The sequence below is a fragment of the Poecilia reticulata genome, chromosome 2 (genome assembly GCF_904066995.2).
Source record: "Poecilia reticulata chromosome 2, P_reticulata-male-v2, whole genome shotgun sequence".
In the NCBI taxonomy this organism is placed as follows: Eukaryota; Metazoa; Chordata; class Actinopteri; order Cyprinodontiformes; family Poeciliidae; genus Poecilia; species Poecilia reticulata.
Window position 1 is genome coordinate 39,403,575 of NC_088831.1, and position 27,548 is coordinate 39,431,122.

The 27,548-nt window shown below is 35.7% G+C and overlaps 1 protein-coding gene across 2 annotated transcripts in view; it reads left to right on the forward strand.

Annotated features, from left to right (window-relative positions):
• Window positions 1-315: 315 nt before the first annotated feature.
• Window positions 316-27,548, forward strand: part of pth2ra (parathyroid hormone 2 receptor a) — a 52,168-nt gene continuing 24,935 nt past the window's right edge. Inside the window, exons 1-7 of one of the 2 annotated variants that reach the window (XM_008402500.3) lie at window positions 316-965; window positions 9,467-9,572; window positions 10,501-10,611; window positions 12,156-12,280; window positions 14,519-14,616; window positions 20,850-21,033; window positions 23,750-23,903. In XM_008402500.3, the coding sequence (XP_008400722.1) occupies window positions 882-965; window positions 9,467-9,572; window positions 10,501-10,611; window positions 12,156-12,280; window positions 14,519-14,616; window positions 20,850-21,033; window positions 23,750-23,903 (862 nt within the window). In that variant the 5' untranslated portion in view covers window positions 316-881. Of the gene's footprint in view, window positions 966-9,466; window positions 9,573-10,500; window positions 10,612-12,155; window positions 12,285-14,518; window positions 14,617-20,849; window positions 21,034-23,749; window positions 23,904-27,548 lie in introns of those variants that run through there. The other variant, XM_008402507.3, reaches the window with a different exon arrangement.

Genomic DNA, 27,548 nt, shown 5'->3' on the forward strand with positions numbered 1-27,548 from the left:
TTCAAACCTGAATCTAATTGAGGATGAGTTGTGAATCAGTTTTACTGAATTTGAGCTACCTTGGAAAGAAGAATGGGGAATATAATTTCAGTTTCGGATGGGCAAAGCTGGCGGACATAAAGTATTTACTCAGGGTGGCTGAATATATACAGTACTTGATAAAATCATGAGGTTTGTGGACGTAATGTGATAAAATGTGAAAAATGTGGTATCTGTGCAATATGAAGGCAAACCAGTGTTTGCATAAATAATTTATCCCTGTTGCTGCTCTTGGAATAGTTTTGGATGGGACTGAAAAACAGCTTACAAGTTGAAGAGATATTACCGAGGTCTAAATTCAGTTTTCCTTTGGGGGCATCAGAGATGCGCGCTTCCTCATTGAGGTAAAACCGATGGAGAGAGAGGAGCCTCCACCACACATCACATGGTGACTTGCAGGAGCAGCAGTCAGGTTGGATGCAGTGGATGCTCCGTGGGGAAAATGCCCACCACACCATGAAGTGATTCATGACACATGGAAATGTGCTGCCACCTGAAAGTGGAGCTCATTTATTCCAGCTCCAGCTCTGCATGAGGCTCACTGGTCGCCACATCAGCGGGTTAACGGGGACCTCCGGAGCCAGCCCGCGTCCAGCGGGGTCTCCTCCTCTGCAGAGGCAGCAGTCACGGGGTCCTGGACGCTCTCCGGGAGCGGGGGAGGTATTTCTGGGAGTCCGTCTGCGTGTGCCAGGAGCGAAGTGGGGATTTTAGGATTTGATGAATCCACCTGCCGCGCTCGGGTTTTCAAACGGAACTTCAGGCGAAACTTTGCAATGATGTGAAGATTTGATCCAAGGATGCGCCGACATCACGGAGGATTCAGTTGAACACGCGTCTTAGCAATGTTTTTGAAAGCCCGACGAACTGTGAACTTTATTTTGTGGATCTTTAAGTTTTTTATTTATTGGACTTGGGTTGAAGCACAGGTAGGAAACTGTCTGTTATTTGCCTCTGTTTTTCTTGAGATATGGTAAAACCCTATTTTTATCTAAACAGCTTCATGGAAAATAGTCTTTATATATATATGTATATAAAAAAAACAGGCAGTGAGTCATCGGAATAAATAGTCTTCCCTCACAGCTGCGCCTGTATGGAGCTCTGAAACTGTCAAAATAAAGAAGAACTGGCATTAAGAATAGCTACATAGCTAAGACAATGCAACAGAGAGATTAATTTAAACATTTAGACTGACTTTATTCTGTAAAATAATATGGCGTACAAAATTTAAAGTTAAAAATGTTAACATAAGTGATTCAACAACATTCCTACTTACTTTCTTAAATGTCAATTTTTTCAGTCATTATAATTTGTTTTTCTTTAAAATATTTTTTACACTATGTTAATATTTTTTTAAGAATTTTATTCTGTATCATTTCACATTTATCTTCCCCATTTTCTGTACTTCTGTGGTGGACTAAAACCACTAAAATCAAGAAAAACAACCAGAGGCACTAAAATCTACAGCAGAAGATATAATAAACTATTCAAATTGTAAGATTATAAATGAAATACGACATACATTTTTTTCCCCTAATTATTTGACATTTGATTTTGTATCTTATTTATTACACGTATGGTTTTACGTACAGTTATTTATGGAATTTTTTCCCAGTTATTCAAGCATTTCTTCCTTTTTTCAGCTCTTTGTTAACTGATACTTTTTATGGCATATCCTTCAGAGATGCCATATAAAAACAACTGTTGGACTTAATTTTGACAGTCCTTTTTAATGAGGACTTTGAGACACATCTGCTAATCTTTAAAGCATCTTTTCACATTTTTACAGAATCTTCTACATTTAACAAAAGCAAAACCCATTACATACATTCGGAATCACAATATTTTGCAGTTATTTGTTAAATTAAGCAATTACCTCAGAAAATCCAGCTCCAACTCATCTTACATTTTGCAAATGTAGGCTGTGTATGATAAAGCAACATATTCCTGCTTTTCCAGCAAATGTTAACTGGAGCTCAACCTTAAAAGAGTCTAAAGTCAAGTGCTTCTCTGAGGTACAGAGATAGCAGATACTGTCAGGTTGATTTATTTGAACACTGGTAGCAATGAGCTGAACAGGAAAAAAAAAACTCTCAGGACATTTGATGAATGGAAATTAGGCAAAATGGTGACACATGATGACATGTGAATCACTGGATTTTCTGCTGTATTAGTCACTGCCAAGAGAGTTTATTGGAGAGGTTCAAAGTGGTGCTTTTAATCTGCAAATTGGTTGTCACTGTTTTTGCCTTTTTGTTCCAAATCCTCTCATAATGAATGGAAACAAAGCTCCTAATTATTACAGCAACGTTACATCGGGGCATATTTTCACTAAACAAATGTCAAATTGGTGAATAACTGAATAAAGGTCAAAATCAATTAAATACATAGAAATATAATGTAAACAAATAGGGGAGACCCAATTTTAATCCAATAAACTTTGGAAAAGAGCATAAATGTATAACTTTTGGTTTTATTTAATGGCAGAGAAAAGAATCAGTAGGATAACTTTATGATTCCTACATGAATCACATGGATATAAAACTTTATTTTATGTTTGACTTTTGACATATTTCAGATAAATATGCACAATATACACATGTACACTCTGTTTTTTAAACCTGCTAATGATGATTTCTGTTGATCCAAATTCCCCTTTTTTCTATTTTTCTAATTTTTAGATTTGTCGAAAAGGTATATGCGTCTTGATATTGAAATTTCTTTCCTCTAATGAAATGATTTAAAAAACTGACCAGTTTCTCTCTTTGTTTCGCTCAAACTCCATAAATAGAGTAAAACTGGTGTGCACACCTAAAAGCATAGTTGCACACCTCAAATTAGAGAAGTGTTCTATACCACAGGATATTTAAAAAATATTCAAGATGCATTTAAAACAAATAAAACTTGTGTTCAGTTTAATATTCTGTCTCTAACTTTTTTAAATATATTATATTCAGTTCAGTCATGCATTGGAACAGATGCCTTCCAATGCATCTGTTCCAATGAACAGATGCATTGGATGAACAGATGCATATTTCTATATATTGTATCAAGAGGAACGTGTTCATCAGAACAAGACTAGATTTTAACAAACATCATAAGTAGGGTTTTGAGGGGAGTATTTCACAAAATCAACTCTTGAGCTTTGAATCATGCTTTAATGTTAGACAGTATCAGTGGAAGGCATGGAGAAGAGTTGTTGTGATGATGTCATGAAGGGGGAGTGTCAGATAGGTTCTTAAAGAGACAGAGACTAATTTTAAGTAGTCAGATATGGCTATGATGTAAAATCAAATTTTCTTTAAGTTGTTTCTGATATGTGAAGGAAACATAGTGTCTTGATTGTTTTGGATTCTAAATATATAATACTGAAATATATAATACTCTCTTTTAAATTGCCCACTGAAAACTGGGTATAGATATACTTAGTAATAAAGAATGTTTGAGTGGTACTCAACAACAAAACTCAATTATAAAACCCTGGTTGACACCATTAATCACCTTTTGTATGTAGGTGGGGTTTGCGCACTAGCTAAACAGTCAGTCCATACTGACGTACATATTTCCCATCTCACTGATTGTACATTATATATTTGTTTGTCTGCATAGATTAGAAAGTTTGCTTATTAACTAGCAGATGATCTCTGGCATTGTATAATTACTTTTTGCTCATTTACGTTCTCAGTGATTGATTAATTAATATACTCGGATTTCTCAGGCAAATCATCTCTAACCTTGTCTCCGCCAGATTGAAAACATTCACAGCTTCATCATCACTTCTACCCTGGTCTTCCTCAGTCTGACTTCTACAGGTTGAGCCCGCAGATTTAAACACGTGGAAATCATTTTATGAAAAGAAATCAGAAAACAAAGCAAATAGCTGAATAATTAACTAAAACCAAAAAGAGAGAGAAATGTAGCACAAATTGGAAGAAAAAAAAAATCAAGGCTGTAAATAAGAAATGATCTATCTATAGAAAAACATGTTGCAGTCACGCTGTGGGTCTGCTTTGCTGACGCTGCTCCTTTAAGCACTGAATGCATGAAAGGCTTGTTGAAATCAATGGATTATGCACAGCAGAAAAACAAAAAGGTTTAAGGGTTAAGATGCTCTCTGAATGGTTTTCTGAGGTGTGTCAGCGTCATAATTAGATTTAAACTTCTTCCATTTTGCACCGTTTCCATTATGTGGCTTTTTAGAAGTGTATTGTTCAAACTTTAACTTTCCAGTTATGACGTTGTAACACCCAAAGCAGTCAGAGGAATGGTATGAATACTGTTACAGTTACTGTGATAGTTTTCATACCCCTGAAACTCAAACGCGTTTCTTCCCAATATAAACATAATCTTTACTGTATTTTGTTGGGAATTGATGTGACAGACCAACATAAAGTGGTGCAGAATTATGATGTGGAAATAAAATAATGTGTCTAAAAACTGTGGCATTTGACTAAATGCCTAACAACTGAGACTAAATTTAGCTAGAACAGGGCCAACCATCTATCTTGTGGATCTTTTGGTGAACATCTCAAAAATTTCAGTCACACATTGTCCAGATTGCAGAGAACTCCAACAGGGAGGAAAGCCAAACTGCATACCTTCTCTCAGATTGTGTGTGTTTTCTACCCACATTTTGCAAATTCTAACTAACCTCCGGGATAAACGTTGTTCTTACAGGTACTTTAGGTTTTAAAACCAACTAGTTATTTCCCAAAATCTCCCTCAGAGGAACTTCATCCACATGGCAGAGCTTTTTGCGCTTATGCTTTTCATCTCTGTTTGAAGCTGTCATGTTTTTTTCAGGAAATGACTCCTGATGTGTTTTTGTTCCTTTTACTTCCCCCCCCCTCTCCCTTTTTGGAGACCTTCCCAGCATGGCGGTGTAGAGCCATGGTGATAAAGCAGCAAATATTAGCTTGTGTTCAGTTCTCTGGTACCTATCGGGAGCGTTTGTCGGTGGAACACCCCTTGATAAGGAATTAAACTCCTGTGCAGTTTGTTTGGCTTTCTGAAGTTGGCTTGTAGGATGCGGGTTTATAGTTGAAGATAACTGCATGGAAATAATCATTATGTGGAAAGAAAGAGCCCTTTGGAAGCTGTTAATATATAAATAATACCTACACCATGAAAGTTGCACATATCTTTTTGGAGAATGTTTATGCCAGTTGATGCTTTTAAGCTCGTTTAAGTATGATCTATAGTGCAGCGCATTCCGGGGATAAACAACAACCAAAACAAAGGCGCTAGCGGGAGAGAAGGCTTGAGGTCAAAAGAGAAATTCTACAACCACTAATATTTGATGCCACTTCACTTTTATTTTCATTTGGTGAAGAAGCAAGTTGTGCTCGTGTGTCGTTTCTGTCAGTAGTTCTTGGTGCAGCGCCACCACAGGCAAGGAGGGGAACAGGTTATTTAAAGGTTTTTGAATTGTTTGACACAATGCAGTATGCAAATGAACCACACCAGCTGAAAAGCTAGCAAATGTTTCAATTTTGATCCCTCCCTAAAGCTTTAAAGTAGTTTGAAATATTTAATTACCCAAGTTTCAAGTGTTTTGATCAAGATAATTATATAGTTTATGAGCATTGAGTTTGATGAATAGTTAATATTAACATGCTCTGAACTGCATCAGTAGGCCAAGTCTTAAAACTGTTCAAGATTAATTGATCTTTTGAGGTTTAAACAAACATAGTTTACGTCCGCATGGCAGTCATGTCTTAGGAGACCCTCCAGCTACATGGCAAACACCAAGAACGATAATGAGACCAAAGGGAGTGATGGCCTTAGCTTTGCCACGTTTGCTGCTTCTAATTTCAGAAATCATTGAACCATTAATTGTGCTTTAGTTAAACATTACAGACAATTTTCTGTTTTTATAGGAAATTGCTGAAGAGTAATTGAAAGAACTGAGAAACGGTGACGCTTCATTCCAGGTCCTAAGCATCGTAGCAATAGTGCAGGAAACTGTCAGAAGCATTAAGGCATGCTTGATCTACTTCATTTTCCACGGGTCTGTAATCTTGATTTAGCCCAGTTGTGATGTGACTTTCCAAAACATCCTGACAGGTGCTGAGAGCGAATGGATCAATAATGGCTTTGTTAAGCTGTGCCTTATAAATCTGAAAACCTGCGCAGAAGAAAATTAGGACAGTTTAAACAATTAACATGCTTCTGTATTACTGCAGAATGTGAAGATTTTGATAAGATAAAACTTCCTCATCTGTTCATGAGCTGGGATTCTTTTAAACACAGGTCTGGTGCAAAGAGACAGACTTGACACTACATAGACACAATTTCCAGGATTTAGGGTTTAAACAGCTAAATGACATGGGTTTTACTTCAAGTGTACAAATATCCATCCATACATCCAGAGTATTATGTAATTTCTACATGAAAAGGTGTAAGAATCATGAACATGACATTTTTCTTCCACTTATTGGAAGTCAGGTTGCAGGTGTAAGAGCTCAAAGCAAAGGTTCATGTATCCCTCTCCCCACTTACACTCTCCTGCTCATCATGGGTTATCATAAGGTCCCGCTGGGATTCCTCAAAGGGGGTTGTGACGGGAAAACAGCAGGTGTCCAGAAGGCATCCTTAACAGAACCATCTGAATTAACTCCCCCAATCTGTACCGAATCTTCTGGGTGACGGAGTTCCTCACCTTTTCTCCAAGGCAAAAATGTTTCTGTCTGTTGAGACATTCTGAGTTTAATTTGCTGCTGTGCTAATGATCATTGTTCTACATTATAACCCAAGTGTTGGGGAGCTTAAAGGTGACCTATAGTACTTCCTAGAACGGGTTAAAAAACATGTTTATAACTTTTTTTTTTTTGGCACAAAATCTTCTTAGATGATGAGATCTGGTCAGTTCTACTTTCATAATGAGCAAATGTGACCACATGTGCTGGAGCTCTGTTTGGGTTGCTAGGTTTCCTGGGGTTGCTAGGTAACGGTGCAGTGCCTGCTGATCTGTGACTCTACATTCGGGAAGTTTTTGGAACATTAACTTACTGGAAAAAACCGGCTAGGTGTTCTTTTTTTTTGTTCTTTTATTTTTAAGCGCTAGTGTTGTCAAAATGACAGAGCTTCATAACGCGTCACATGATCAAATAGACAGTCTTTGATAGTTGAAGATCACTTAAAAATGCACATTAAGGACTTCAAGAGGGTCTTGGTGAAGGACTGTACCTCTGCTGCAGATGAATCATCCCGTTTTGCACCAAGTGAAATCTCTCCACAATTACTGGAAAGACTGAGATGACACTTTGGGGCTGACATTTATGGTCCCTGGCAGGGAATATTAAACCCTGGCATGCATCCTGGTTTTGAAAATTAGCCGTCAGTTTGACATTTTGGTGCCACAACTAAAATAAACCTCTCAATTCCACATAAAAGTCAAGACAGTGGTTTTTGTCAGGACAGACTACTTTATCTTTTATCATTTTCAATATGGAACGATGCTAATTTGGTGTGAATGTCTTATTAACATCAAAGTCTGCTGTAGCCACATAAACACAATCAAGAGAAAGAACATTTCACCTTAAAAAGCTTCCTTCATGTTTTGGTTCAGGTGTTGGTGACCTCTGTCCTCATCAGCATCCCTGGAAAAGATGCATTTTTATTTTATATCAAGAGCATAATCTGGCAGCATAAAAAGTAAATTAGACAGAGATTGTAATTTATTCCATGAGGTGCTGAAAACCTAAAAGTTTTCTTTTCAGTTCCTACTTTGGGGACAACAAATTGCAGAACATCCATAGATCTAAGATTGTAATTTCCATGTTTCCTTGTTATTAGGAAACAAGGAGTTGTACCCAAAGTAGGTTTCAAAATAAACATACAAATGACTAAATTGTCATATATATAAAGGTGTGCAGCTAATTTTTGAATTTTTGAAAGCGTGAGTTATTTTGTTAGTAAAGTCCAACATGCAACATTTTTAACAAACTAATTGTGGTTCTTCTAAACCAAATAATCATCAATTAAAAAAAACAGATATTTTAAAGTAGACACTAACTCTATTGGTTTTCAATTCCATATTTTCTCCCTTAGTGTAATCACAATAAAAACCTTTTGTTCTTGCTACATTTAAAACAAGTTGCAGTTGAGAAAGTTGTTATTAAATCACTTTATCAAATCGTTCATGTAAAGACTGAAAGCTCTCAGCGGGAGTTAGTGCTGAACTGTATATAATAATGTCATGAAAATCAACTTAACATGGTAGCTGCAAAAACTCTGAAACTAAGCTGGTTCATATTACACTACACCTACACACTTTATGGAGAATATATGTATTTATTGTAGAACAATTCAAGCAAAGTTTTACTAGTTTATGTGTTAAATTAGAGGTAGGCTGCTAGCTCAAACTCTCTTCTTCACTTATTTACAGTTACTCTTAAGATGTTAGCAACCTCAACTGGAGCTCTGTTTGCTAAGCATATTATACCTTATGGAAACTGACAAAGTATAGCCAAAACAATAAGTTTCATCCAAAAAGTTGTGAACCAGGTCTGTAAAAGAAATATGGTTCCTGTTTTAGTTATTGTGTTTCTAAGTGTCAGATTTTAAAAAATGTAAACACCTTGCACCTTTTGTCTTGTTTCACTGTAGCCTCAGCATGCTAAATCCACAGTAATGATGAAAATCAGTACATTTAATTCTTGTACGTGTCAGCGTGTTTTAACTTGTCCATTAAGTTCATTTATTAATGCTCATGCACTGCAGCTGTCTTATAATAGAGATACTGACTCCATCATATTCTATAGAACTCAGTTCTATACTTAATGCTGTTGTGCTTCTATATAATTTATCAGCCATAAAATTTAGTGTTGACAATATTTTACAGTTATGTTCACTGCTTGATGCTTTTCTATCCACTTGCTTGATTTAAAAACAGTTTGCTGGTTGAAAAATAGTGATGGATAGTAAAAGATACATTATTTTAGCAGGTCATTGTTTAGGTGTTTTAGTGTCTCTGCCATCATTAAGCTTAAATAATTCATCTGGCATTGCAATAAATTCAGCCATGCAAACAATTGTGAGAAAATGATCCTCATTTCTGACAGCAGAATATGGATGTACATACTGTAGGTCACAGTAGTAGATTTATTATTTTGTAATAAGCACTTAAATGCGTTCTGAATATTAAGCAGCATTAGAGTAATATTACTGCATAAAGTAGCTAAATTATAACATTTTCTAGAACTGGACATGTTGTCAGAGGTAAAGATCACAATTTTTGTTAAAAATGAGAACTGTTCTACTTTCTGACCTCTGTGGTCTTTTCTCAGTTTGCAACATCTGCCCAAAGCAGATGCTGGATGCCCAGTTGTCCCAAATGTTATTAAAATTTTATGCAATGCTTCCAGTTTATTTACATATTATATTGACATGGGGTCAGAGAGCTGATCTTTCCGTTTGTGCTTTACAGATGGGGTTCGACAGTCCTCTGTCTGCACAGGAGCAGATGTTCATCCTGTATGAAATCAAAACGCGGTGCTATCAGAACCTGTCCAGTATGGAACCAACAGCCACAGGTACAAACACCAGTCTATACGTCTACACTGTTTTAATCATCTGGATTCATTCTAACATTTGTATGAAGTGAGTTGTCTACAAATGAATTCATGAATCAGTCAGTTTACCTTTCAGGCTCTATTTGCCTGAACATAATCAAACTTTTATTATTTTTTTAAATTTTATTTTAGTCTTTCTTGAGGTTTATTTATTATTTTTATGGGCTTTACTTTTTCATTATTATTCATGTTCTTTCTTATTTTGTTGATTTTGCGGGTTCAGCTGGTCAGCAGTAGGAAAATAAATGTCACTTCTGAATTGGTTGCTTTGCAAAAGAAAGCCATTAGCATGTCAAGTATATTTTTTTCTTCAGTTTTTCAGCTACAGAAGCTGCATTTTCTGTAGAATATTTCAACTATGCTGAGATTGAAGCATTACTTTCATATTTTCTCTATTTAGCAGCATCCATTTATTCCCTCAGTTGTGGCCACTTTCCCAGCTCTTGTCCAACTTTCCCCACAGCAGGATGCTGTGACAATAGCGATTCTCTGCGGGTTTAATGGGTCTGTGCAACATGTGACTTTTATTGTGCTGGACACAAGCTCATCTAATCATCATTCTTTTCATTTAACATCTTGTCAATTTATCCGAAAAAATGGCTCCAATCAGAGCTGTAATTTTATTTTTAAGCCTGTCGCTGTGAACAAAATTTGATTGTTTTAATTGTTACCTGAACTTGATTTTTTTTTTAACAAGCCACAAAAATTATGTGAATCCTCAAGTCTTTATATTTTTCTAACTGGATAAAAATAACTTAAATTATCCAGGAAAACATTCCAGGCTGCAGCGATAAGTGGATACGGATCAGTGGATGGTTTTAAAAAAAATTAATGTCATTAAAAATGATCAGATAGATAAAAGTGTGGCTTCTATATCTTCTCGCTGCAGATGAGGTGTGCCCTCCAGACTGGGACGGTCTTATTTGTTGGCCTCATGGCTCACCTGGGCAGATTATGAAGGTTCCCTGCCCAGCTTACATCTATGACTTCAATCACAAAGGTTAACAATCTTTCTCTTCTGTACCATCACCAGCAATGAGTCTGAATGTGAAACGCTGAAGGCAATGATAAATTCAGAACCCTCTCTTTGCTGATATTCGGCAATGCAACCACTTTTAAGCCTGGCACTTTGTGCTAAAGTACCTCCTGAAATCTAAAAAGCAAAATTTGGATAAGATTAATGTTTTGCTCTTTTTGTTATTTAATGGGTTTATCTACAAAGGGAAAAAAACACGTAGCACAAAATTGCATTAAGCCTAAAATAATTGGATTCCATAAAAGTCTTTTGAAGACATTTATGCAGCTTTTCTGTCATGCTGTGTGTGACAAAACAAAGTACTGGAATGACTATTTAATTAGACAATAAGCTACAGTAAAGTGAAAAAGTATGCTCTCCCATCAAGATTTATCCTTTTTTTTTTTTGGCTGATTGTCACACTTAGATGTTTCAGATCATTAAAATAATATTAGATGAATATACCCTCGACAAACACAAAAATGGATCTTTTTAAAACACATTTTCCGATATAAAGGAGAAAATTGTATCCATATCAGTGATGAAATAGTGAGAAAAAAACCCTGTAAGGGTTTAATTTTTTATCATAGCACAAATAAATCTGCTATATAATTTCACATTAACCAACTCTGAATCTGCATCTGCACTAGGGAAGGTATTGTGTAAAATTGACTTTTTTAGTTTTATGTCACCAAAACACCCTAATGTGTTGCTTTGTTTCTTTGATTCATGATTAAAAAATCTTGGAATCTCTCGTGGCAGCGAGTCAGGGCTTCCTACTCAGCTCCTCCAGACTAGCGGTAGCAGCAATTAGTAAACACCTGGTGGAGCTGAGTCTGCTGAGCTCATCCAGACTATGTCTCAGTCAAACATTTCTAAGAATGGCTGCAAGCTGCATTAAGGCAGATCAGTGTTGTGATGACATGTCGAAACCGGAGTGTAAGAAAGAGCAGAAGCTTCTTAAAGAGACAGACGCCATAATTCTTGAGCGTCTGTCTCAAGGCTAATGCACTGCATCCTGATGCATGTTTGATGTATATGCATCAAACATGCATATGCATGCATATATGTTTGATGTATATGCAGCATTTTTATATCAACTGAAGGTAACGTTGTTACTTCATTGTGCAATAAGCATGGCAAAGACTAAGTGGCAGTAGTGACTTCTTTAGTAATTTCAATTAGGTGAGAAGCACAGCTAAACAAAAATGGGATGAAAGAGAGCATTTATAGTTAGCCTCATCAACAGCTCAGATAGTGGCTTTGTCTGAGACAGATACGAGGTTAAGCACTGACTGACAATAAACAATGGAGCAAGTAAAAAAGCAGATAAAAGCAAACAAAAAATATATTTTTTTATAGTTTTATGTACTTATTCAGACATGGATTTTTCATTCTGTACATCAGATTTTGTTACTTTTAAAGCACTTGTCCCCAAATGCCAAAAATGTTTGAATTGAAGATGTGTAGGCAGTCTCTATGTTGCAAATGTTCTCTGGGAATGCACTGACTCGAGTCCATGTCTGCAGGACACGCTTACAGGAGGTGTGATGTCAACGGTTCCTGGGTCTTCGTGGAGCAATGGAACAAAACGTGGACCAATTATTCAGAGTGTCTACGGTTCCTTCAGCCCCTCAGAGATGAGGAAGCAAGAGCAAGTATTAATGTGGAATATAAAGATAATTTTTGTTAATATTGTCATTCAGAGAGCCTGGTGATTGCTCAACCCTTCAACAAAAGCTGCACCAGTGTTCACAGTTCATATGTAAAGCATCAGTTCTCTTTTTTTCTCTTTCATTGCATGTTAGAAGAAAAGCAAATCTGTCTAAATGCACTCTTTCTTTTCTGTGATGAAGTACCAAGTACCAAAGAAACAAACAAACTGTTCACAAAAGCATCGTAGCAAGAAACATTAAAATATGAAAGCTATGACCTAATCAAAAACTGATGAGGCAAAAAGAATAATCACAAAGACAGTCAGCTCCTTCACTCCAGTAAACAGGCATCATAGGTTGTTTATTCATCAAACCTTGATGATCTGTGATGAACTACGACGAGGCTTTCTGGGAAATCTGAATTACAGCTTGGATGGGTGGATATTTTGGTCAGCTTTGCTGCTTAATATGCAGTAAATAACACTCTACCATTATTAAGCACTTTATAAAACTTAGATTCGAAATAAACAGTTGACTATGTGAGTGGAATTCAATGTATTTATACAGAAATGGGAATGCATCTTATATGTTATCTTTCTTTCTATGATAAATAAAAATAATATAACAGGGAAAACATCATATTGTTTCCAGCAGCAGCTCAGATGAAAAGTATCATAGTTAAACTGAATGGCATCAAATATATTGTTTCTATGAAGAGTAAAAAACTGAAAACATCAAGTTAAAAGTTGGAAAAAAACCCAGGAAGTAATGGAAAACTGGGGAGTAGAAGAAGAACGTAGCTGCTTGAGTATTTTTCATTTGTAGTGACTCAATAACACATTTAGGTTTCTGAGCTTCAGCTCAGCGTTGTCAGTAAAATAATCAAATTTTTATTTTTTTTATTTTACAAATTTAATTTTTATTAGGTAGAACACACTTAACCTCCATTGACTTGATTGAAAAGCAAGTTATTTTGGTGTTTAAACTTAATTTCCTTACATTTTTAATGGTTTAAACAGAAGAAATACATTTCTGAAGAAGAAAAAGCATGACACAATAAGGAGAAAAAATAAATAACAAATGAAAGAATTAGATTTTTATTTTGTGTTTTTGATTCTTTCTGAATATGGAAATATTTTCTGGTGTTTGCTCATCAACAGAAAGGCTTTTGACTGATACATGAGGGGCAGAAGAATTACATTAGGATGAATAGAGAAGTCTGCTGAATTTATAGTGTTTTCTTTATAACTTTGTAATATTTCTGTTTTTATTATGTAAAGCACCTTGAACCGCCTTGCTGCTCAAATGTGCCATACAAATAAGCATTGGTTTGATTTAGATTTTTGATAAAAAGACCCAACCAACATATTTCTTTCCTGCAACGATTAAATTAAACAAAGACAATCACAACAAAATACCTCCACTTTTATACCAGCTGTGTTCAGCATTAACTTTCTGCCTTTTAAGTTGTGTTTTAATGTTTTCACACTCAGTTTGACAAAGCAAAAAGCAAAATACATTTCTAGCATAATAGAGCTAGTGAAAATAAAAGGTTCCACATCCTTTGTGGACATGTAAGCTTTCATGTAGGTGTTGTGCTTTGTGACTCAGTGAGAAATTTTAAGGCTTTGTGCCTTAAATGTCATCATCAGATGGTGTGACTGAAGGTCCGTGGCACTCTCATCCATTTGGTTTTAACGCCACACTTCACTGCTGATTTGGTACTTGAACTTCAAATCACTTTTTTTTTTCTCGACTTCTGAACGCTTGGTTTCACTGCTTCTCTTAAACTGAAACAGTTTAAACACTTTCATTTTGACTGTCATTTATTTATTTGCTGAAAATATAGATTCTGTGGATAAAATGAAAAACAGACAAAGCAGAAATGCTTTTGGAAGATCATGTTTTCCACCTTTTTATATTCAGTAAGCTGCACCAGCAACCATGGTGCCCGGAGAATATAATCTGCTATAAATAAATATCTTTAGGGAAAGAGATGGAGCCTCCTTTTGACTTTATCACCAACATCTTTCAGCCTATTTTCCTCTGACCATTGGTTGGAAAAACAGGCTATTTCAGTTTTCAGACCATTTTTAGGCTTATTTGGACATTTTTATTTTACTGTGCTTGTGTAAGACTTGCTTAAGACTGTCTAGACGGTCCTGTGAGACATGCTTGTGTGTTTTCTATAGCAGGAAACTAAACAGCATTTTTTCTTTCTTCCTGCATGTTCACAGCGAGACTTCTTTGAGCGGCTGTATGTCATGTACACCACCGGCTACGCTGTGTCCTTCAGCTCTCTGCTAGTGGCCATCATGATCATTGGATACTTCCGGTAAGAAAATACTTCTTGTATTGTTATAAACTTGTTAATGACTAGTTAAAATGATCGCAAACTAATTTGCTGCACAGATTCTAGAACTACAAATACTTGGCAAAAAGTGACAGTTTGAGGTCTTTTGAAACAATTGCATCATTTAATCCTCGACAGCTCTTCACTTCGCAAGTTATCCGACTGTTTTGAAAAGTTTGTTGACAACGGTGACAGAAAAAAAAAAGGTATGCGTTTGCTCACAAGTCTCATATGTCTGAACCAGCTGGTGGAAATAAAAGCAGGTGAAAAATAACAATAAACTGGCTGACATTTTAAACCTTTGGGGATTCAAAACTGACAGTATTTGTGTTTTCACTGTATGAGTCACTCACTCTCAACACAAAATATGGACTGTAGTTTGTTATTTTAACAATTTTTGAGAAGTCCTTTTCAGCAATGCCTCTAAGGTGGCAAGGGGTGGTTTGATCGTTAACATTATGCCTCTATTCAGTTATTCTGCACACATTTTTCACAATGTAGACTTTCCACAGTTTCATCCAAGCGCTTGATATGAAAAGCCACAGCGTCTTCAAAAGCACCAAGGGAACAGCACAAATCAAGGAGCTCTCCAAACAAACTCAAGGACGAAACTGTGAAGAAGTGCAGCTTTATGTTTGCTTGTAAACATGAAGAAAATGAGAAAAGCCTTCAGGGCCCATTAACTCTGTCTTTTGGGAAATGGAAGAAAATCCAACAAACACCACAAATGAACAGAGAAATTCACTTAAAATGAAATGCTGGAAGAAACAAGTCCTTCTTACACTTCACCAAAATGGATAAATATAAGTATGAATGGCCAGATTAGATAATTTAGTTTGTTTGTCAATCAGAACAAGATATTTAAAGACATTTTCTAACAATAGTTTAGAGATAAAGCCATCATTTCCAGTGATGAGGCAGGAAAACTGTGTGAGATCCCACTGGATGTTTGTAGGAGCTTTAAATGTCAAAACACAATGGATTATAGAGCAGATGAGTGATATTTGTTTTCTGTTACATCACTTCCAAAAGCACTGTTTGCACTCAACCCTGTGTTGATCTTCAAATAGATGCTGCTGTGCATTGTGGGATATGTAGTGTGGTTGTAATTCACAATACATAACCAGCTTGCAGGCATTTAATGATGTGTATATTTCCAGTCAAAGTAAACATGTTGGTAAAAATAAGAGTTGCTTAAACCTAAATCTGCCATGTGTATGAATAATTTGAGCTACATCACAAACCCAGACATTTATTAAAACCTTGTAATTAACACCTAATAGATTCCTGTACCTTGTTAAAATAATCACCTTTCATTTGTTTAATGTTGTGACATTGTTTTAAGGAAGTTTCTCTTTTAGACTGTAGAATATGTGTATTTCCAGATTTAAAAAACAATCATAGCACTCTAGAAATGTTTGCATGTTTCACGTAAAGGTTTTAAACTGAACCTTTTATTCTTTAAAGGTTCAATATAAAATTTTAACCAAAAATCCTATGAGTGCTTCAAACTACTTCTCAAGACTCGGGCATATACTAGAGGCAAGAAACCATGTTTGAATCAAGAGATTTAGATGTAAAAATGTGCCAGAAATAAAAAACAAGACAAAATCGACACTTTTTAATTTTTCACCTTGAGTCACATTTGTTTGCTGAAGTTCACGAAAATATGAGCCTGAAAATATTGTCACAAAATGTGTCTAACACAACAAAGTCTGGTTACTGACTTATTTTTATTAACATTCTAATGTGAAAAATCCTTGAAAAACTTCTACATACACTTTTGACTTACTACCACACATTTTATTGTCATTCACACAAACATTCATAAAGTCGTTCGAATAATTTCCTCCTGAAAACTAATCATAAAACAACCATGACCTTACAAGGTTTGGAAAAGGCCTTTTGAATCTTTTCACATTTTACGAGTCTATAACTACAAACTGTAACATGCATTTTATTGGGATTCTTTGTGACTGACAAAAGAATCCCAAACACAACTGTGCATAATCGAGGAAAAAAAGAGAAAAATTCTACAAGTACAAACACTAGACTTCAGTCAAACCTGATTACTAAATTGAGTCGGTTTGTTAGCAGTTTAAATTTGACTTTTCTCTGAAGTTTGGTTATTAAAAAAAAAAAAAAAAAAGGCGTCGTAAAAACCAAGAAACAGAGCAAAAAGGTGGGGGAAGAAAGTTATGGAGAGTTTAGAGCAGAGTTAGGTTTAGAAACAATATCCCAAGTTGTACATTTTTCAGTTCTCTTCCTTATTGGAACAGTGTGACACAGCAGCAAAAATAAATATTTATCCACCTAAACTGACAGGCCAGATAAGCAGAGCCGTAAACTGAGAAGCAGAAAAGAGACTTTTGGTAACTGAAGTTTGAGACTCTGTTGTCAAGACAACCATCAGCACGCCAAAAAGTTGTCCTTTACCAAATAATCAAATATGGAGAGTTTAGCGTAAAATGATCAACACTACAAAAAATATAAAGTACTAACACAGTACATTATACTGTTCTAGTATAAAGTACATATTTTTCCACTTACACAAGACACTATGGATGTTTTAAAGTAAAAAAATCTGTCAGCGGAACTTCTACTTTTTAAAAATTTACAAGAATTATTCACTTATAACGAGTTTATTTACCTTGATAAAATGTTACTTTGAAGTTATTTTGTCATATTTTAAGTTTGCTCAGGTATTTGCACTAATTAGACAGAAACTAGACAAAAAATACCTGATAGTATTTTGTAGTGAAAGTGTGAATTCTCATTTAAGTTTCTCAAAAAAACATGTAATTTTTTAGAAAACCTTTTCCAAATACCTTTAGATGCTTTTGGAAATGTATAATGAAAGCTTATCTTATCTTGGCAGATAAGATTTATCTATAAAAACTTGGATCTTTCTAAAATAAATCTTCTTTCAAGTTCTTGATTTGTGAATTTAAATAAAAACAACTAATGTCAGAACGTTTAAATGCACAAATAATGTGAAATAAAGTACAAGAGCTTTCAAACTATGATGTAATTTTTTTATGATGAGATTTTATTTAAACACATTCAAAGATTTTAACCATTTTATTAATTCTTTTTTTTGCCTATTTTAGAGTAGGTGATATTTATCCCTCAATAAACTCTCCTGATTTGAATGGCAGCATCTTTGCGACTGATCTTTGAGTTTGTATCAGAAACTTCAGTCAAAAACATGCACACCTCAAAACAGGAATAAAGGAAGGTGATCAGACGTGCATTTCTGATAAAGACCACAGAGCATAAATTCTGCATGAGCTGCTGCTGCCTTTTCAAAGGGCCGTCAAGCCGCCTTTTGACACAGGTCTCACATCTGCCGTGTTTGACTCAACAAAGCAACGTATAAATCTTTGATCTTTACAAACCTCTTACAGTATTCATTGCTGTTTGCCAGTTTCCTATTGTAGTGTGAATATTCCCTCGCCACCAATGCAAAGCTTTACTTCAATTGCAGCACAATATCCTGTGCAAGCTGTAAGTATAGTATAGTTTTGCCATTATTGGATGGATGTCAGCATTATAATTTCAGAAATAGATTGTGACTTTTTTTAACCTATTGGTCAAAATGATGGACAACCAAAACACCTAGCCTCACCTCTGCTTTTACTACACTTCTGAGTCAAGTTGTAGTCTGTGATTGATATGGCGATTAAGAAGTCACATTTAATGTCATACATTATCACAAAGGATCGAGCAAAGCAGTGTGCTTCTGCTCTCCATGAAGGCAGCGGGAAATAATTTTACACACTTTGCATTAATATTCTTGAACAGCAAATTGAAGTCTGCAATTGACTTCTTTTTTATTCTTTATGTTTTGGAAGGGGTTCATTGACTAATTATTTTTTGCAAAATTCTTTGCAAATATATTTAAAGCAGAGCCACAAAACTGTGAGATCCTGGAGGGACTGAATTAGATTTTTTAAGAATAATCTAGATTTTCCTGACTATTTTCAGCTCTCCTACCAGTTCTAGCATCTCTGCCACTATAGAAATGCTCTTGGTGTGTGTATCAGTGAAGGAAGATCCCCTTCTACTGGCGGAGCATGAATGCATGAAGCACACATTTTGCATTCAACCAGGCCTTATTCACAACCTGCGGATGTACTGGGATTTTCATACACAAGTACTTCTCATGTTTACTGGAAATGGCCAGAAAAAGTGAAAAAAATACAGTGAGCTGTGAAAATCACACCATTTGACACTCATGCCTGTGAAGAGCAGGAAAAACGAGTTTAGAATTTGAACAGTGTCACAGAAATTGGACATTAAACACATTAGAGAAATTTCCCTGGTCTGAAGCGGTTTGATTTTAGGGTCTGAATTTGGTATAACAACTTGAAAACATGGACCCATGCTGCCTATTATCAAGGGTTCAGGCTGGTAGTGGTAGTGTAATTGTATGGTGGGTGCTGTTGTGGCATTTTTTGGGTTCCTTAGAGTAATAGGATAATTTACCACTTCAAAAACCTTATATCATGTCAGAGTAGTTTCTAAAACTTGGTAGCAAGTTTACTGTACTGAAGTGGTCTCCATGGTTACCAAATCTCATCTGCTCACATATCCTTATAGTCTGAAAACATCTTACATTTATGTATCTAAACATTAGACCTTAAAAAGTTTTAAATTCATTGAGCAGCTAGTAATAAGTTTACTAGCTGGCTTAATCACAACTCCTAAATTTATTTATTCCTGTCTAATCTCAAATTTTCCAAGTAGTTTAAATTCTTGCATTGACTCAAAACTTTGAGTCATGCGCACACATCTTCACGGTTTGCGGCAGCCGTAGCTGCTGCTAGCCAGTTTACTAGCAAGAGTAAAGCTAACTCGCATTTTTACATCCGTGTTGGCTGTGTGCAAATGTATTGACAGTTGGCTGGACAATGTTTGTATTTGTCATTGGCTCACTTTTGTTGCGAACCCATGCAATTTATTTATTAGGTCTTAAATTACATTTGTGGTGGTCTTAAAAAGGTCTTAAAAAGTTGTAAATTTGAGTGGATGAAACATGCAGAAACCTAGGATTTGTGCCAGGAAGAGCAGCACATCTTCCTGGCACAGGAAGTGTGATTCATGGATGCAAATAAGGCAGGTGTACCTAATAAAGTGGTGAGTTCATGTTGAGTCTTCATTAATAATTCAGACTATGATGGATTGGAAAAAGGCCACATCCTATTCTCTTTCTAAAGAATAAGTGCATCCGTTTGTTGCGCAGCTATTTCACCCTGAAAATGAATGTTGCCAATTAATCTTTAAAAGCTCAAAATTCAAACGACAGTCATGCCTATGATGGGTTTATGTGAGCCTCTGATTGCAGCTGTATACTGTTGAATAGTAATTAGCCCATCATTGCTAATTAAGGACTGCAATCAGGTTTTAGTCATTTTTTTTTTTTTTATGTGAAAGCCTTCATTGTAAACATTGTCATCTTCAGCCCTGAAAATGATGAGTGGGCCACTCATTGAATCGGAGTTGGCTCTGCTCTTTCATGCTAAGTGAGAGCAGCATCAGCAATACAGGAGCTGGTTAGAACGATAAACCTGTCGGTGCCTGATACCTCACTTCTGCAGTCACTGAGAGCAACAAAGCAGCCTTTAAATCTGAAGTGTGTGGAGTTTCTCTGTTGGCTCCTATTGTATAAATACTGCAAGAGCAACAACGTGTCAAAGCTGAGTCCCATATGTACAATAAGTTGGCTTACGGTGTCCCTGACAATTTCTTCCTCCCTAGTTTATCTTGCATTTTTTTGCATTGAAAAACTGAGTTGCATCCTTGGGCTGCAGCTCTCGTCAAGGTAGTGCTGGATTACTGAAAAGCTTTTTACTGTATGAAGGGAGCTGATCTGATGTACAGCAAATACTTATGTTGAAGCCGAGGTGGACCTTATGTGAGAGACCGTTTAGGTTGTATTTGACCAAAGAATCTGCATATATTCCTTTTTTTTTTTTTTTTTTTTACCACTTGTTATTACAGAGTAAAGAAAATAATTTCTAAATATCTGATACATTTCATGGCTTTTAGTTGGAGTTCTTGGTCATACAACTGTATAGAAAGCCTGTAAAAGCATTTATGTTACTTTTGTATAATGTTCCTGGTTTTTCAGCCCTACATACTTATAATGGAGAGCTGAAATTAGTTATTTGTTTTTCCATAACGATTAACCTTAACTTCTCTGATCCCGGCAGGCGCCTTCACTGCACCAGAAACTACATCCATATGCACTTGTTCGTTTCCTTCATGTTGCGGGCTGTCAGCATTTTTGTAAAGGACAAAGTTGTCTATTCGAGTGCCGGATTGCAAGACTTTGACTCGGCCCTGCTGGATAACCTGAAAACAGTTAGCATTTCATCACTCGACAAGTCCCAGTATGTAAGTATCAAGTCGTCTTCTTGAACATTTTCTTGTAAAATTCGTTTTAAAATTGCTCAAATATTCATGTCCTTGTCATGGCTCTCTCGTAATGAGAAACCAGGTAAAAGGACAATGTCTGTGTTTTCTGTAGCAGCACAGAAAAACAGATTCTGAACTTGACCTGATTTTAAAAAGAAAAAGCAGATTTGGCAGGTGTGGCAAAGAAAGTAAGAGCGCTCCAGCTGCACACTCTGGTGTATAACTACAGTTGTCAAGCTCCTCTTATCATGTCTGTCAAATTGCTAATTAGAGCTTGTTAAACTCTTGCTACTTTATCAGGAACAAGACATCAGAAAGTATAATATTGTGTGCTAATCACTTTGCATGAATATTTATGTTAACGTAATGTATATAATTATTTTTTATTTTTTTTTACTTTATTCAGTTTAGAAGTGTAGCTTTCTCTAATAATTATCTAATAATTATCTGAACCTCTGTTTAAAATGCACAAATGTTTTGGGTTTCCTTTCATTGGCTTATTAAAATCAGAATCATGAAGCATAGATATATAAACTTTAGAGGAAATAAAATAAGAATAAAGGAACTTCCATGCTGTTGAGCAAAGACCTTAAAGATTTGGCAGCATGTGGAGACAAGGATAAATATAACTGCATATATTCTGCATACTAATGAAAGCTAAAGGGTTTCTTTATTTGATCTGGCAGCAGGAGCATATCTCACACATTTAAGTGAACACAAACTCAGATTCCAGCATGCTGGCCCTGTTTCTGTTAACATATTAAGAGCAAAGGGCCATAGAGAGAAAAAAATGCATAGCATGATGAAAAGATGTCTGCAAAATTGGTCCAACCATACATTTATTCATGTATCTAATGTTGTTTTTCACCTGTTCAAATGTTGTTTAATCATTTACAATCTGCACACAGGAGTAAGTTTAATTTGACCAAAGCTAAGTGTAATTATTGGCATCATCTGGTAATCTGCAATTTAAATGCAATCACTTTAAGACACTGAAACATAAAAGTTGCTTAATTTAATGGTTTTGATTATAAAGTGTGATTCGAGAATTCAAATAAAATTATATTTTGATTTTATTCAAAAAGAAGTTAATTGGATAATTCTCACTTTTTTAATGGGTCACAAATGTGACGACAGGGTTGTTGTAAGTCAAAGCAAGAAAGTAATATTTTAATTTTAAAAACGTGTAAAAAGTATTGATTTATGTTATGTAATCTCAGATCTACAACATGCTGAGAAAAATGAGTGGTTGTTTGCCATTTTTCATTGTTGCAAATCTTTTCTCCAACGTCAACCCATACATACATGGAATAAATCAATATCTTCAATGACAAATGGTGATATCCAACCGCAGTGGATTTACAGAGTAGTCTGACTTTGGCATTTCTGAGTTTGTAGAAGCAGAATAAAAGCACACTTTACCGTTAAAAACCTTTTCCTCCATTGTATGCTATTGTACTTGATATTTGTATTTCACATGGAGTAAAATTCAATTTGTGACTCAGAAAATCTCCTCATCTTTATTAGATAAAGTTGACAACAACCTATTTAAAAAACTGTGCACACTCAGCATTCTGCACTGTGAAAGTAAATAAAAAGCAAACAAAATACAGCTTGGAGTTTTGTTTTTTTTTTGAATTTCTGATCTGTGATTTAAAAAAAGTTGAACCAAGACGGCTCAGATTATTTATTGAACTTTGACTGTGTCACTATTGATTTAGAGCAACATACACCTGAAGGTTTGCTGCACTTCCATTAAAAGACATGTTAGAAAAATAAAGATGCATACTGAGGTGATGTATCTGCACCGCATGTATTTACATGGAAAGTCAATATTTGTAACCATCTGGCTTCAACTGTTATACATTATAGATAAGATGATGAGATATGTCATCTGGGGAAGCTCAGAGTGCAAAGAGTGTTCAATAAAATGAATTAATTAAAGGTGGTTTGTCATCGGATCTCGACGCCTAATGGACTTTTCTCTGTGGAGGATATCAGAGCATGGATGGATGGATGGGTGGATGGGTGGATGGGTGGATGGATGGATGGATGGATGGATGGATGGATGGATGGATGGATGGATGGATGGATGGATGGATGGATGGATGGATGGATGGATGGATGGATGGATGGATGGATGGATGGATGGATGGAGTTACTGTAAGACAAATGCCTGTCATGTATCTAGAAGACCACAATTGTGTCTACAATGCTCTAAACATGATTTTTATAAACAAACTTGCGACATCCGGGTTTATGTAGAAGAAAACACTCCATATTTGTTGCTGATGCTTATTGGCTACAATAGCCTTACAAAATAATTACAACTCAATTTTTATTTCGTCTTCATTTAAAGCATTGGTTACCGAACATTTTTGCAGACACGCAGAGTTTAAAGTACTCACTAGTAGTAATAAAATGCTTTGGTCTCCCTTTTATATTCCAGCTTGAATTTATGAGTTTACTTTGTTCACTTGTGTAGCTTTTTTCATTCATATGCTAATTTATACAGCAACGCTTTCCCACTTTGCAATCAGATGGTTTGCTCTCTTGGGCTCACCTGTGGTGCAGGAGCTGTTTGTGTGCAGTAATGCGGTCAGCTGATGGATGTGTCAACACAAAGGCAAAACAAGTAAGCTGCATGATAATGAGCACAAATCATATGTGACAAGTCTGAATGCCCTGTCGCCAGATCGGCTGCAAGGTGACGGTGCTGTTCTTCATCTACTTCCTGGCCACCAACTACTTCTGGATCCTGGTGGAAGGCCTCTACCTGCACAGCCTCATCTTCATGGCGTTTCGCTCAGACTCCAAGTACCTCTGGGGATTCATATTCATTGGATGGGGTGAGGAGCAAACATGTAATTTCTTACACCACTTTTACCACAAAATCATAAATGTTTCCTCTGCTGGCACCTCAGCCTCTTGCAAAGTATATTCTTTAAAATACAGGTTGAATTTGGTTCAAATTTAGAAGACATTTTAACAGCTGTGTAACCCAAATAGAAATATATATATATATATATATATATATATATATATATATATATATATATATATATATATAGTTAAAGAAGATGTTTTTAGGTCTTCCTCATGAAACAGAGAAGCTTAAAGTAAGTTCAAGTTGTGTCTTAATGAGATAAAATGACTCTTACTGAAGATAGGAGAAGAAACGGCACATTTTAGATGAAAATCAAAGTAGAAGAAGGCTCTGATGGTACATTTGTGCCAGGGGACCTGAATAGCCTGCTAATATCTTATAGAGCTTCCTGCTCTGACATTATCTAAGTTGTTGGATTTCTCTATAATTGAATGGAAAAAGTTCAGTAGAGAAAAAGACAATTGGGAAACCGAGTTGGGCTTTAACAACTCATTTTAACATGGCCTGTCTGATCCAATGTTTTTTTAATTCTGGAAATAAGCAAGAGACGTGCATTAAGATAGACAATTTTATATTAAATCGTTGCCTTTTATGTTGTTTTTTGTTGTCAGTTCAAATTTGTTTTGGTGCACACTGACTGATTGCATCCCATTTGCAGAATCAACATTGTCAAATGTTTTGATCCATTCAAGTTATTTGAAAGTAATTTAATAACATTTAATAGCTTCCAAAATGATGTGTGGACCGGTTAAATATTTGCACATTTTATTCCGTTAGTAGTTTAACGTTTTATTTCATTTGGTTTCAGCTTTGTTTCTTTATTATCATAGATTTCTCAATTTAGTTGTCTTTTTCTTTGTGGAAAATTATTATGGTTTGTATTAATCAGTCCTGTTCTCTTTTTTTTCTGCTAGCTTCAACTTGTATTGTATGAGTACTACTGTTACGACCCGGCTCGGCCAGGGGAAAGGGCAGTAACATTAAAGAAACCTAGGTGGTAAGGTTTAACAATTTACAGGTTTATTGTTTGGGTTTTGACAAAAAATAAAAAGGTAAAAATGTAGGGACTTACAACAAAATGTACTAAATAAAACAAAAATCCACAAAACAATCAGAGTTGTAAATCAAAGATCTTAACCAAACAAAAATGGACTTTCAGTACAGGTTAAACAAAAACAAACTACAAATCTCTAACAGAGATGCAAAGATCCCCCACAGGGACAAGACGAGTTAGCAAGAGCTAGCAAAAGCTAACAAAAACTATCAGAGCTAATAAAATAAGTTTACAGCAGTCACCCAAACACCCAACAAAGCAGCGAGCTGTCTGAACAAAGAATCAGCCACGCCTTCTCCCTGGAAGTCCTTGGTTTTTAAAGGGGAGGCCTCTTCAGGGATTGGTGGAGCTGGCAATTGGTTAGCCAATTGCTGTAGGCCTCTGGGAGTGGCACAGGAAGACAGGGCTGCATCCACTTCCAAGTGGAGTCAGTCTGATTAGCCACTGCAAAAAAACCCCAAATAAACACAGAAAAGGCCACTGGCCGTAACAACTACATATATATCATGACTAAGAAAATAGCAGAAGAAAGAAGTTGCCTAAAACTCTGCTCTCTGATGCTTGGTGGTCGTTAAGATTTTAATTTGTTAAACAAGGCTTTACAAATGGATCATAAGCAGACTGATATTGAGAACTTAAAGGTAGTCATAAATGTATGTTGTCAAAATAAAACTTTGACAATAAAGATCACAAATCCTCAACAAGTCACAATATTATCAACAGAATATAAATAAAAAGAGAACCAAGCAGCATGAGTAGCTGTATGGGAACTTTGTAATAAACAGGATGATCTGAAAATAAAAAACATACAAAAAGGTTTTCCTCTTGCTTTAAAAACGTAGCACTTTGCTTTAAATAGTGTAAAATTTAAACAGTGTGGTCAAAGGAAGCTGCAGCAGCCAAATTAGCCTCTCTTTCACTGTAGAGGTTGTTAAAGATATTTAGATTGTGAGGGAATCAACTGAATTGATCGGGACTCTGATCCTATCCAAAGGATGTCCAGAGAAAGGCGACACCACAATCTGATAATGGACCAAAGTAAAACATTACAATCAGGTATTTCATTTTATAACATGAATATACATGGCGTTTATATTTTGAAAGAGACCCAAAAACAAACAAAAATAAAATTTTTCAATCAGCTGAAAATCCTCTGAACATTCATTTTATATTCTGTTTGGAATGAGTTAGAGAATGAATTATTGTGCAGCACATTCAGAACTAAAACCAGCTGATCAAACAGGAGCTCTGCTTCGGTTGCTAGGTAACGGGCTGGGTTTTTCTGGGTTGCTAGGTAACGAGCTGGGTTTTGCTGGGTTGCTAGGTAACGGGCTGGGCTATGCTGAGGTTACTAGGTGAGGGGCAGCGCCTGCTTTTTGTGACATTACATTTTTGAAACCGGTATTTTCTTTCACAACAAAAAAAAAAATTAATTTATTGTTAAATTTTTTTTTTCTTTTTTTGTTTTTGAGTTGTTTTTAGAAGCAGTCAAGACCAAAATGGAAGCATATAATTCAACAAAAATTTTCATATTAGGTCCCTTTTAATGATTTTATTCTCATTCATTTTTATACTATATTCATCAGATTCCTTTCTTTGAAGCATGTCATTAGGTAAGAATATATTTTCAACTAATAAGACTGGTACAAATTACATATGATTTACAACAGCTCAATTTAATAAATGCACTATTTAGTGAGAGCTTATTCCTACTTTTCTATGCATATTTACACATATCTTGGATTTTCTCTTTTAGAGTTTTGCTCTGAGTTAATTATTATAGAGTTATCGTTATTAGTCTGGTTGTTTCTTGGACATTTTGTTGCCTCGGCAGCCCTGCAGTTTTGTTAACTAAAACCTATTAATTTCATCATCCACCTTCCTCTAGAGCTGTACCTGCCTTTCTCATCAGCACCACTTCAGATGACACTTTCTAAAAACATTGCTGCATGACACCAATAGTCTTACAACAACTCATTCTCCCAGAAGTGCCTTTGAATTATTGCTTCTTATTCTCAAATGCATGTGCCTCACTTATAGGCCGGAAATCATTTCTTTAAAGAAAATGACACTTCAAGCTGTTTTCTCAGTGAAAGCCTATGGCAAAGACATTGTGTTTTTTTTCCAGCATATAGCTAGCAGTTTTGCTGACATGATGAAAGGAGCTTCAGGCAAAGCATATTCTAACCGAGGAAGATATTTTATTAGGAAAATGTGTGAAAGATTTCCCTGCCAGCATAAAAATCTACTCTAAAAAACCAACAGTGGTTCTTTACTTTCATGTGCTTTTGGACCTCAATAGTTTCTACGTGCAAAAGAAAATTTCAGAACACCTGCAAGTGTCTATTGAATGGTCAGTGACACTTAAAAACTTCGGAAACACTTATATACGAATCGATAAGATCAAATTGTGTCTCTCCATTTGCTTCTGTTCTCAGTGCTAGTAAGCCCTTCTGACCTAATTTCTCTAGCTGGAGCGATAGATAAAATAAAGCATTTAATTCGGATGTCTGCAGCTAACAGAATAGATGCCGACAAATGGGGGGAACCACT